The 13,859-nt window shown below is 39.7% G+C and overlaps 1 protein-coding gene across 1 annotated transcript; it reads right to left on the bottom strand.

Moving 5' to 3' along the window:
- Positions 1–1,340: 1,340 nt before the first annotated feature.
- LOC306768687 (netrin-4-like) lies at positions 1,341–8,573 on the bottom strand (the record flags this gene model as incomplete). The annotated part of the gene is made up of 11 exons (XM_079257103.1): positions 1,341–1,483; positions 1,877–2,050; positions 2,747–2,815; positions 2,946–3,058; positions 3,221–3,428; positions 4,047–4,235; positions 4,550–4,676; positions 5,538–5,810; positions 7,109–7,691; positions 7,808–7,810; positions 8,560–8,573. The coding sequence occupies 11 exons, from the start codon at positions 8,571–8,573 to the stop codon at positions 1,341–1,343; spliced, it is 1,896 nt and encodes a 631-aa protein (XP_079113229.1).
- Between the last annotated feature and the right edge of the window lie 5,286 nt (positions 8,574–13,859).

Here is a 13,859-nt window from a genome sequence, read left to right as displayed (position 1 = left end):
ATTAGGTGCAGTTTACTAAAGTTAATGTGGTCGGTCACAAAAGTGATCCAATCATAAAAAATGAGAAAATCTTCTCAGTATAATTTATTACAGTTTAACAGCAGCTCAAATAGCATCCTAAAAATTATTCTGAAACTGAATCAACACATCGCTGAAATACTTTAAACTCATCTCAACATTCAATTATCATGTAATAAGCTTTATTATATTTTTTATTATCAGGGTAAACCTCATGGTAGACTAAAGTATTCTAACCTAGTAGAAGTGTTTTTCTCTCTTTTAACCAAAGGAGCGCAATAACTATAAGGATTTGAACATCAGTCATGTTGTCATCTGAAGACTTTGCAGTAGGTCACAAAAGGTTATTCAAAGCATAATGAGACCATGAAATTAAATGGATTCCTTCCAGAAATATAAAAAATGAGAACTCGGGTGCATTCCATCCAACTTAGATGGATAAAAACAGAACAGGACAAAATGGTATTTTAAAGACTTGTGGTAGATTAAATTTGTCCATCCTGAATGACCACTTTATCTTAAGGAAATTTCCACCTTTTTTTTTTAAAGAAATTTGTATGGTCCTTTGGACAAGAACATGGGTAGTGATGCCTTGGATGGGGAATACAACATGTCTCCTTGCATTGTTTGTCCTTCTCCTTGCAGGCAGCGGAGCAGGCATATTCTTGACTGGGCCTGTTTAAAAAATGGCTCGTACATTCTGGATCTAATACACTGTGATGTCAATTAGCCCTCAATCTTTAAATACATATTTATTTTGGGACAGCAGGCATAACAGGCCTAAAGCAGAAACATGTGTTAAGAGTACATCCATACTCTCTTATAAATACAAATGGCCTGTGACAGCATCTACTACAAAAACACTGTCCTTACATACAAAGCTCTCCACCATCTCGATCACACTTCCCTCCCCTGTGATCCCCTCCAAGAACACAGACCCCTCCTACACCCTCTGCTGGACTACTAGCCATCCTATCAATCAACCTTGCCAAAGAAACAACATATAACTGATTGTCAGATATGCTCTTGTTACTGCTTAATAAATAAGTTGGAGGGACTCTGCTTCAGAATTGCACAGAGCAGAAATAAAATTAAATCATATTTGCAGGTGAAAGTCTTTATGGTCTTTTTTGTTCTTTTTGATCCTCCAGCACCTGTAGCTGACCAAGTTATCTGCTCTCCATCCATAGACAGATGACTTTTAGTAGGTTAAAAGAGTCCTTTTGTCAACTGTTTGACCTCTTTCTCACTCATCCAACATGCCGGCTGTAGATTACAAATGGTAATTTTTCCATCCGCTGTTGTTCTTGCTTAGCAATTTTCTACCAGCGACCACAATCTTTTCTTAGGATGTGAAGAAGTTTGCGTCCGAGGCTTGACTTCCATGGTTTAACAAAGCTATTGGTGTCGATCAGAAGTCGGCCTGTCTTCCAGTCTTCATGACCAGCCACTGCATACTCAGATCCTATCGAGGAAAGGCAGAAAAGCACGAGTTAATTCCAGTTTAATATGTGGTTGAAACTCAAAGACTTGTGCGAAGACATCATTGCAGAGAGAACAGATAGCAACAATGTTCGCCAGCTTGGAACAATGTTGGCATAAATCACTATTGTCTAGTAGATCTGAAACCGTCTTCTAACAAATGTCGGGCTCTAATCTTTTCACTTTTAAATATTTAAGTCTAATAAGTGATGCCAGGGTGCAGGCACCCACTGAAAACTGCAACTTTGTCAGAGAGCAGCAACAGAGATCTGTTACTTAACACAATGTAAGCAGACAGCCCACTCAGGAGTAGACTTATTATACACTTCTGCACAGTGAATAATAAAGGTTCTCTGTGGAAGTGACTCCTGCTGACCTGGATTGAGGATTGGACAGGTACATCCTTTTATGGTCCAGGACTCAGCAAACAGGGTGACACTTCCCTGCTGGATCTTCATCTGAGGGTTCAGATACAAAACCTTCATAACCCTGACCTTTACCTCTGCATGAGAACCCTCATCATGAGCAGACATCACCTTCACCACCAACACTGCAATACAAGAGATAAAACAAAAAGCACAAACTTACTCTACAAAGAGTTTATTAAAAATGAACATGTAATGTATTATCTTTGCATTATCTTTGGTGCTCCGGTCTATTTAGTGAAGTTTTAAGTTCTTGAAAATGTAGCAGAAGCAGTAATAATGACAAAATCTTTGTACAAGTCAATCATTACGACTAATATTGTAAGTGTTAATCCATCAGTGCTGATGCGACATTTTAACGATTCATTCACAAAAATGTCTTCATCGGTGGTTTGCAGTCTGTAGTGTAATGGGAACTTGGTACTTGGTAAAATACTGAGATAATGTGGACATAATCCTCTAGATCAATCTTTGTTTTTCCTTTTTATACATAACATGTAGTGATGTTAACAGTTAGGTAACTTACAATTGATCCTAGGGTTATGTAAACTTGCCGCCACAGGAACAGTGGTAACTAAATCTTCCAAATGAACCAACAAAATATCCACAGGAGTCACAAATTAGTTCTAGTAATTAAACTAATCACAGTAGACTCCTGGGAGTTAAGATGATAAAAGTGTTGCCAAGTAAATATTTGAGGAAACAGTTTTGGTTGATGTCACTTGACGAAAGCAGAGTGTTTCTGCTCTAAAATGTCAGGTAGCACAACCAAGGTCATTTATAACTGACTTACACAGTTCTAATACAAATCCTTCACTTACCATAGTCAAACTCTGCAATACAGAACAGTTTAGGACTGGCAAGGGTAACTTCTGGACATTCACATTTCTCTGGAAAACATGAAATGTGGTCAATATGATTACAACTAAGGTTATCAGTATGTATGGATTTACCTGCAGTTGTACAGATGCAGGCTGATGAGTGTGCAGCAAATTAAGTGTGATGTGACCTGTGCCTCACCAGAGTGGTGCAGTGCAGAGAAAAGCTCCTCTACCCTAAAGAGTGCCGTCTCACTATTATTGCTGCTGTATCCCATGTGGCCAGCGGCTGTATAGAGGACCTCTACATCTGAGCTGTGCCGCAGAGGTAAAACCAGTCAGAGGCAGGGCGTCACTCTGTGTTAATAAGCCAGTAAGTGTTGCTCCACTGCAGCTTACAACATTTGATCCTGACTTATTGAATTTTTTTTTTTTTTTTTTTTTTACTAAAACATATGGCAAAATCTTGGCTCTTACCCTGAGATGCAGCCACCTGTGTACGGGTCACAGCCCTCTGTGCAGTCACATGGGCGGCAGCCGTATTCATAAAGTCCCCAGTATCCCATCATGCACCTGTCACAGTGGGGGCCGGCAACACCCGACTTACAAGTGCACTCCCCGCTGCTGGGGTTACAGAGAGTGCTACCGCCTGAGAAGACAGAGCCCACGGGGTGGCAAGAGCAGGCTGCAGACAGGGGAGAGAACAAGAAGAAAGCATGTTCACACAGATCCAAATACACTCATATACACTGTGAAGACACTTTCATGCAAGGAACCACAAAAACAAATTACATGTAGTTTGCTCTCTCAGCTAAATGACAGTTAAATGTATCTAATTATCCAACAGAAAAAAAGCATAACAGAAGCTCACTATCTGATTGTCCCTTGTGTTGACAAATTTGTTCCTTTTTTTTTTTTGGACTTGCTTGAAATATTGCCCAAAATGGTGTGTCTGCTCTAAAAAATGCTGCAGCATGCCTCATAGGGGGGACAAGGGCAAGAATGGAAAAAATGTGCTCAGATGGACCATGAGAAATTCCTGCAGTGTTTTACATTACAGTCACATTCCAAAACAGTAACGCAGTTTAGTGAGCAGGAATGCCGGATGGAGTCGTCTTGTCACATCACTGTCAAGGCATTAACTGAGGCAAATGCTCTTATCAAAGAGATCAATCAGGAACGTAAAAAGGAGGATTAAATCTTTATTAGCAAAGGTCACGCCTCTTAATTAGGCTCAGCAGCTGGATCGCATCCAGACAGCGTTACGGTGTGAGGCTGAATGAAACTGTATGCGCGTTCTTACATTTGCAGGAGTCAGGTGCTGTCTTAGGTTTACTGGGGTCTCTGTAGAAGCCCTTCTTACAATGTTGGCAGTGCCGGCCTTCTGTGTTGTGGCGGCAGTCATCACACACACCTCCACTCCGCCTTCCAGCTGCCAGCCACAGTCCTCGACTGAAGTGACAACTCTTGGCATGGCCGTTACACTTGCACTCTAGGTTTCGATGGCCATATATATGTATATATAGTGAAAGAAAGAGAAAGATGTTATGCTTTGATCCACTCATACACTACCAGTCAAAAGTTTGGACACACTTTCCCATTAAATCCAGTGGGAAAGTGTGTCCATACTCTTGACTGGTACCGTAGTTGTTGACAGTTCAGTTGACGGCAGCAGCAGCTCTTTTATTCATCATGCATCAGTGTCTAAAAGGTTCCATGTGATTTATGACATTAAACCCATTTTCCAGACAAGTCAACACGCCGTGTGTCCCACTCTCCATTTGACTTCCTCGCCCCATCACTCACTCTGGCATTCATGCGCAGTACCCATGATGCCGTTGGCTGCCTGCCACGGCAGGTCGTTGTAGAGAGGTGCACAGCGCTCACAGTGGTCACCGACTGTGTTGTGTCGACAAACACACTTGCCATGGACCTAAAAGCCAAACATAGCAGAAGGGAAAAGGCTTGCGTCTTTTCAGTAACTAAATGTTTTACATGCATGGATGCTTCAGAGAAGTTGCAGCATTGGTAATTCAAATAATTGTTAAAAAAAAATTACATTTACCATTTCAAACTTATTAGCTGATTGGAGTCAGCGTGAATTCACTAGTTTGTTTTTTATTGATGCTGATTTAAAAGGTTAGGTTGATGGGTTACTCTAAATTGCCCATCGGTGTGAGTGTGAGCGTGAGTGGTTGTTTGTCTCTGTGTTGCCCTGCGATGGACTGGCGAACTGTCCAGAGTGTACCCTGCCTCTCGGCCAAAGACTGCTGGGATAGGCTCCAGCTTCCCCCGCAACCCTTTATCGGACTAAGCGGTTAGGATAATGAATGATTTAAAAGACTTGCACCTACATGTGAAGTTAATTCAACATTTTTTAAAAGTATTGCAAGATAATAGCTTTGTAATGCCTGATGACAGTGTTGCACAATGTCAAACAGCTTGTGTAACATTCTGAAACCCCTTAGTTATGGTGGAAATAAAATAACAGTCTACTTCTATTCTCTACTACCAGTAAAGAAAATAACATGACTGAGACCGGGTTGTAAAAGTATCAGGCTCAATGCCACAATTAAAGTTTCCACATCCTCAAATCCCTGTAATAGTAGGCAAAGTGTCGGTACGATGTTCAGTCTTAATTGCATCCTTCTGCACCAGTTAAACACACCAGCATACAGGTGAGTAACAATGAAGAAGGCTGAACTAAATTTGGGTTTTAAAAAAGAAAAGCGTTTCACTGGTGTTGTGCACCTGCAAAGTGTTCACAAAACCCAGTTAAACCTGTTAAGCTCACTATGTTGCTGCTCCTCTGTTGGCTGGGTCGGTAGCCCCTAGCTGGCACACAGTGGTCAGCGTGTCCATTGCAAAGGCAGCTGCCTTTCACAATGAAATCGTAGATGGCATAATGGTCCATTGGGAGGACGGCGGCTTCAGGATGTTTGGCCTTGCAGGGACACTGCTGTCTCTTTAACAGACGGACTCTCAGGTTGGTGATCATGAGCTGTTCCTGAGCAGCCTGTCCGTACGGATCCATAGAGTGCCAAGGTGACAAGGCTCGATAAATCACCTGGGAATTAAAGGACAGGACAAATAAAACTCTTAAAAACAGTTCTGTCTCTTGTAAAAGCCTCTGTAACAAGGTGATCTTAGAAACACTGACAGGTTATGAGGGAAAAACATGAATCATGTCTCTTTTTGCTTTTGGCCTGCCAAATAAAAATGTCAAATAAAACATGCTCATCTTAAATCCCAGCCAGTTACAGTGTAAATATGAACAGTTTTATTCAGCCTCCTTCATTCTGTTGAGTTTTGACCTTTTAAATTCACAATATGATCCAGAAAAAAAAAAGCTGTATAAAGAAGGAACTCAAGATTTTAATACAAGACTATGACATTTTCCAAATCTCAAAAACTGCACAGGCAGAAGTGAAATATAGTATAAAACATGAACCTGCACAACCCTTTTGACATGAGAATAAAATAAACAACTATAACATCATTTCAGACCACACAGTCAGTATTTCAATAAAAAGAAGCCAAAGACCTTCTACATATGTAAATTTTTTCTTTAAAAAAAAGTTTGACTACAGATATCATTAGTTAGGATAAAGACATAAAGAATCCAGATAGTCATAACATTTCTATGAACTTATGAATTTAATGGCAATATTTTTATATCTTCAAACTGTAATTTGGTCTATATGTGAGACTGACTAGTGGTGGAAAGGAAATGTTGTACACCAAATTTTAATTGAAAGAACATGAAAGGAAACCAACACTGATGTTGATGTTGAGGCTGAAGGAAGCTGTAGAAGGTTAGCCTGACAGAGACGGGGGATTAGTTTGCAAAGCCCGGTCAGCCATTTGTTCTGTGAACTGTGTGATATTAGCTTATGGAGCATGTTGGCACAGTAAATGGACAACAAGAGAAAAGCAGATGGTGAGTGGACTTGCTGGGAAGTGATGGAGGGGAATGCCTGGCCCTGGTTTGATGTGGTATAACTTTCAGATCTCTGATAGTAAATCATTGTTTGCTACTGAAACTTTGTTGTTGTCTTCAGATCTTCCATCTCTTATCTCTCCATGTTCAGAGATGATTACAAAGCCTTTGTGTCTATTTCTTAAAGTGATGCAGATATCAGGTGATTATAAGGAAGTTATGGTTAAACTGAAAATAATAATAGTTTCAAGTTTGGATATCTTTATAATGTAACATTGAATTGCATCTGGTATTTTTGTATTAGTTGTGTTTTGTCAAACTGCTGAAATGCTTATGTGCTTCAGGGTTAGGCGCTTTGTGTTGCCACTGTGGGACCCCCACTGTGTGTGTTTAACAAACTCTCACACATGCCGTAGAAGACTCACCTCTCCTCTGGTACAAGGAAAAGCTCCTGAATACTTGGAGGTACAAGTTGCCCCACCATCCCCGACTGACAAATCCTCTGCAAAGCCGAACACTTCCTCGCAGTGCCGGGCAAAATATCTGAGGGGCTTCCATGTGTGTCCGTGGTCCTGCGAGCGCTCCAGCACCATGGCGACAGGTCGGGGGGAGCGGAACACCAGGATTAAATGAGTGAAGAGAAACTTCGTCTCCAGGTCCAGCTGGAGCGTCTCCTCCTCCACCCCCTCGGCAGACTGCCACCAGGTGTCGGGGTAGCGGAAAGAGGAGTCGCTCATGGCGGAGGGGGGGTGAGCCTGTTTGGGAATGGCAGCGTTGCACCGGCTGCATTTCGCTGCCAAGCAGGACTCCCTGCTGTGAGGGGCAGCAGCTTGTTGGAAGAAGCAGAAGGGCTCCGAGGAGTTGAAGCCACAGACAGACTGCGTGCTGAGCATTCTGCCCAGAGCCAAGTTCCCCATGCGGGGGTTGCAGGCTCGGTCCAAACAGCGGCGCTCCAAAGCTGCATTTTCAGCTTCAGATACTTCTAATAAAAGAAAATATTCATTAATCCTAAAAGAAAGTGAAATATTAAATTAACAGTTTCAACGAGCCATAAGATCAATAGAGATGCACTTTACCCCCACAAGTGCGCACAAAGCTTAATTTAGGTTCAGGTTCAAACTCACCAGCTGACAGAGTGAATGATGCACACAGCGGAAAAATTAGGGTCCACAGTCTCATCCTGTGGAAGCTGCAACTCCACAAAAGTCCTACTTTTGAATGCAAATCATACAGTTTGATCTCGAACATCCACAAACTAATGACATTCTCCTTCCCGACATTAAGAAGCAATTTACAAAAGGTTGCAGAGATTTCGAAACACTGAGCTTATTGCAGTCGCCACGTTGATGTGGAAATGTACTCTTTAGAATTAACTTGTATTATGAGAGAGCTTTAAAGTCAATCTCCTTCAATTATTCTATGATCCCACGTATTTCAAGAGTCAAGGTTAGTTGTGGAGAGTTTCATTAACATTTTGGGTATTTGGAGAAATTAGCACCGCCCTCCTGTGCCCCTCCCACTGACTCTTGAAACATTAAACAAACATTAAACAAAACAAAAATAAATAATGGAGCACAAACACCCATTATAGAATACGACAACTATACTTTTAAAATAACTGCATGAATGAATGCATAAATATCAGCTTTGTTATATAAAGGTTAAAAGAATAAATAGCTCCATGCCTCGCAGCAGGGGGCTGAATTCTTCATTCTGCTGCACTTGGAAGAAGTTAATTAAAAAACTACTGTTGATGGTATAAAACATTAACTGGGACATCAAGACTCTGCCAACAATCCTGCTACATATTCTTCTAACCACCATTCATTAACTAGACTGCATTTTACCTGTCTCAGACAGACAAGCAGTCCTTTACCTGAGGGGTCTCATTGGCCCTAATAATCATGCAATTGAACACCTTTTTGTTTTAGAGAGACATCACCATCCTGGGTTAAAAGAGACACACAAAATGTTGAGACACACAATTTTGCAAGCACATTTTACACCACCTAAAAGATTCAAAGACAGAACAGACAGGTCAGTGAAAATTATGAGAATGTGCATCCCACTCGTCAACAGAAAATCAGAACTAATTTATTCTTACAGTGAAAATGACCTGTCACATGAATTATCCTCTGAGATGTATACATAAAAAGCAAAGATAGGAGATTGTGAGCATTCCCGTCTCTTCCCAAAGGCATCCTGGCCTTGACCTTCCTGGAATACTGCAATCCTTGTTACTGCGATGGTTTAAAATTGAAAGGGTACGTGTTTGTGTGTTTCTAGGTTTGCATGGTTTATTTTGGTTGTCTCCAGATGATCCATTGCCTGTAGGCGAGATGCACCCGAGCTGTTCTCTTTGGACAACTCTTGCATGTTTTTGACCTTCAAATCCCAGCAGTCACAATGAAAAATGGTGCAATACTGCAAATTAAACCATCATTTTTGTGTAAAAGATATTACCACATGGGCTCAGACACACTTAAGAAAACCATTTTCAGTTAACACAGTTTGTCGCTACATCTACAAGTGCAAGTTACACTGCTGCCTTCTTTGTGCTTGAGATCATCTGAGCTGGACTGACACCAAGTGGAAAAGTGGGCTGTGGTCTGGCGAGTCCAGATTAAATTTTTTATTTTATCTTTAGAAATCCTGAATATCATATCCTCCAGGTCAAAGAAGGAAAGGACTGTACTGTTGTCAGTGCAAAGTTCAAAAGCCGCATCTGTGATGGTATGGGGGTGTGTTAGTGCCCATGGCATCGATAACATATCTGTGAAGGCCCCATTAAACTAATAGGTGCATACAGGTTTTACAGTAATATATGCTGCCATCCAAGTGACATCTTTTGCAGGGACATCCCTACTTATTTCAGCATGACAATGCCAAGCCACATTCTGCAAGTGTTACAACAGAATGGCTTTGTAGTAAAGAAGTATAGCTACTAGACTGGCCTGCTTGCATTGCAGACCTGCCACCCACTGAAACTGTGTGGCGCATTATGAAGCATAACATACAACAACAGAGGCCCCAGACTGTCAAGCAACTGCAGTTAGACATTAAACAAGAATGGGTTGGCTGAGGGGGTTCAGGCCTATACAGAACAGCAGCGGGGACATGACATCTCCTTGATATATGCCACATTTGATGGAGACTTGTGCAATTGGCTTGAAGTTGGCCTCCAGGGTGGTCTGCCATAGCCCCATTGAGTTTGCAACGAAAGTCCTCATGCTGTCGTTGATCTTATACAGCTTCAGACATTCCAGGATCCATGTGTGTGGCATTGAGTCGTAGGCTTTCCAGGAGTCAATCCAGGCGCTGCACAGGTTTGTCCGTCTGGTTTTCCCAGACCATATATATATATATATATATATATATATATATATATATATATATATATATATATATATATCATGACATTTTCTCAGTCAGCTTTATAAGGCAGTCACTTGGAATGGCTTATCAATGGTCTCAAATGAGTTCCTGGAGGCGTTGAGCACTTGTTACATGCTTTGCCTTCACTCTCTGGTCCAAAACATCCCAAACCATCTCAAGTGAGTTAAGATCAAGCGATTATGGAAGCCAGGTTGTCTAATGCAGCACTCCATCATTCTGTTTCTTGGTCAAATATCCCCTACACAGTCTGGAGGTGTGTTTGGGATCATTGCCCTCTTGAAATACAAATGATGGTCCCACTAAGTGCAAACCAGATGCGATGGCATGCCGCTGAAGAATGCTGTGGTAGCCATGCTGGTTAAGTGTTCTTTGGATGTTGACAGATAAATCAACTGTTTCACTAGCAAAGAACCCCCATACCAGACCATGTCTCCTCCTGCATGCTTCACCGTGGGAACCACATATATAGGAACCATCTGCACACTTTTTCTGCATCTCACAAAAACATGGCGAGTGTAACTAAAAATCTCATATTTGAATTCATCAGACCAGAGCACAGATTTCCACAGATATGAGGTCATTCCTGATGTTTCTTGGCCCAAATTAGTCTCCGCTGATGTTGAAATGCATCACTTTTTTAAATTCTGTGAAGCATTTATGTAGGCTCTTATCTGAGGCATTGTTTATTTGCGGTTTCTGAGATTGGTGACTCTGATGAACTAATCCTATGCAGCTGAGGTAACTCTTGGTCTTCTTGTCTTGAGGAGGTCCTCATGAGAGCCAGTTTCAACATTGTGTTTGATGGTCTTTGTGACTACACTAGAGAATACCTTCAAACTTCTTGAAATTTTCCTGATGGACTGATCAACATGTCTTAAAGTAATGATGTACTGTCATTTCTCTTGACTTAGTTGAGTGGTTCTTGCCATAATATGGATTATAACAGAGATCAAACAGATCATATATATATATATATATATGATCTGTTTGATCATATATAAATATATGTATGTATATATATATATATATATATATATATATATATATATATATATATATATATATATATATATATATATATATATATATGATCTGTTTGATCATATATATATATATATATATATATATATATATATATATATATATATATATATATATATGATCTGTTTGATCATATATATATATATATATATATATATGATCTGTTTGATCATATATATATATATATATATATATATATATATATATATATATATATATATATATATATATATATATATGTATATATATATATATATATATATATATATATATATATATATATATATATATATATATATATATATATATATATATATATATATGTGTGTGTGTGTGTATATATGAATGTGTGTGTGTGTGTGTGTGTGTGTGTGTGTGTGTGTAGCCTAAATGTAAGGTCAGAAATGCATTAAAGTCAGGTGAATTTGTTCAGTGACATATAAATGAAAAAGTCCTTGTCTTAAAGACCTCCCTTTCTGCTGTAAACTGGTGCTGGACCCCCATAGTCAGTTGTGCTGCTGTGTCCATCTAATGGCCCAATAAGACTACAGACACAGGGCTATTGGCCAACTTTATTTCCAGACTGTAAAAGGGTATGACTCCCTCCCCTCCCATACTGTAATGACATATAGTACATTTTGCCCACTGAACCTTTGCAAGTAATCTGTCTACTCTTTTGAGAAAGCCAGATCAGAAGAAAAAAAAAACAACAGACATGCTCCATCTGCGGAGGGGAAGGTACCTTGCCAGCAGGATAACTACTAACAAAGGTCTCACTTTGAATGTCTCTTTTTTCACTTTATGACTTTTGTCTTTGCTTTCTGTCCTTTTTCATTATTCTATATGTGAGGAAAAAAGCAAAACCATGTAATATAAATGCAAATCCTGATAATAGGATAAGATAATGATGTGCTGACAGTTGTGAGACACCAACATATATTCCCTTTGCTAGCCCTCTCCATTCAAACAGTTTTTGACATTTTACATCAATTTGACACATTCACTAATTGTACTGAATAAAAGTAACAGATAAAGAGGAGTAGATGAAGGAGTTGGTGGATGTTGTTTCATCTTCATGTAATATAGAAAAGGTAATAAAATACAAATAAAAAATTTCTTTGTGTTTGATAAGTGTTGAACCCTGCCATGACTGGCAGCCTGTCCAAGGTGTACCCTGCTGCTGGGATGGCTGCAGTTCCCCCACGACTCTTAATCGGATTAAGCGGTTAGAGAAAATGAATGAATAAACGAATGAATGTTAAATGTTGAATAAAATCTGAATTGTGTAGGGCAGTAGGTTTTGACATTGATATTTTGGCACATATATGACAAAGGTGAGACTTTGTCCTGTTTTTAAAAAGTCACATGGAATGCACTTCAAAGCTGTGGGTTTGGAAAGTAATATGAAGACTTGTCATAGTTGTTACTCATATAAAGCCCTTTGACTGTTTCAAGCTGAAACTCAAAGGCATCATGACTGGGCCAATTTACCTCCACTGTGTCTTTTAGGCATAGCATTTGCTTCTTTAAACATGCATCATTGAAGAGATTAAATATTGTGCAAAAAGCCATAAAATGTTTGGCAACTGGTGGCAGACTAAGGATAACTGCAGTGTTTGTCTTGTGAAGGTGCCATTACTAGGCGTGATTAATGATGTTATGCCTTAAAAGCTGAGCCTCCACACCTTTACCCTTGGTAAGTCAAGGTTTGGAGGCGGGGGCTCAGCTGCTGTCCTTGGGTTCTCTGTAGAGACAGGATGATAATTTGGGAAGAGGATGAGGAAGATCAGAGAAATATCTGCTTACTAGCAGGACCATGCTTTTGCACTTCATGGCAGTTCTAAAGTTGCTGTAATATGCTGATGAAATAACATGCCACTGCTTCCTTGTCAGTACTTGATTCATATATCAGAGAGCAGGATGACAGCAGGTCCTGCTTGACAAATTTCACTTAAGTACCAAAACTAATTTGAAGAAAGTAGATACAGAACAGTTATCAGGAAAATTTTTTTATTTTGATTTGTCATTTTCAAAAAACTATTCAAAGAGTAAATGGTTACAGTGTTTACTCATTTGCAGACGAGTGTAAGCAAAAAATACAAGTCTTGCACAACTGCGTTTTTCCAGCAAATAATTCCCAATGTGACGCTATAATCTTTTTCAAACTACCCTTTAAGGCTCTCCTGTGAATGGACAGCTCAGAGGCTTTGGTAAACCTTTCCATTATTTTGTGAATGGCACATCCAATGATTTTTATTAGTCTGCCGTAAAGAGTGATATAATCTTTTCATTCACTTCATAAAGTGAAAGAAGCAGGGAAATTAAGAGAGATGCATGAAAACATAGTGTACAAGATTAAAATGTCTCACATTGGTCAAGGTTTTTTTCTGAAAACTGTGGCATATCACCACCTTGTGGTCAACATTGGACCTAATTGAAGATGACGAAAATAAAGGCTGTGCAACATGTGTTAGGGATGGATGAGCAATCAGGTATTGATTTGAGGTGTGTAAAGTCACATGATTAAAAAGCTATTGCATTTTGAAATATTGGGGGAAAAGAAAAAGGAAAGTCTGTAGAACACTCACAACACACATGCTAGCCTCAAATCAATATGACATTCAAAGCACGTGTGGTTGATGATTTTTTTTTTTTTTTTTCATTCTGCCACTGGCTTTTTGATGACGGTCCCTAACTATCCACAGTTGGTGAAGACTGCAGCGGTGAAATTGGGTGTCA

This window comes from Telmatherina bonti (genome assembly GCF_933228915.1).
Source record: "Telmatherina bonti genome assembly, chromosome: 2".
NCBI classification, from domain to species: domain Eukaryota; kingdom Metazoa; phylum Chordata; class Actinopteri; order Atheriniformes; family Telmatherinidae; genus Telmatherina; species Telmatherina bonti.
The sequence above is the reverse complement of the archived record's forward strand: the minus strand, read 5'-3'. Positions and strand labels throughout refer to the sequence as shown.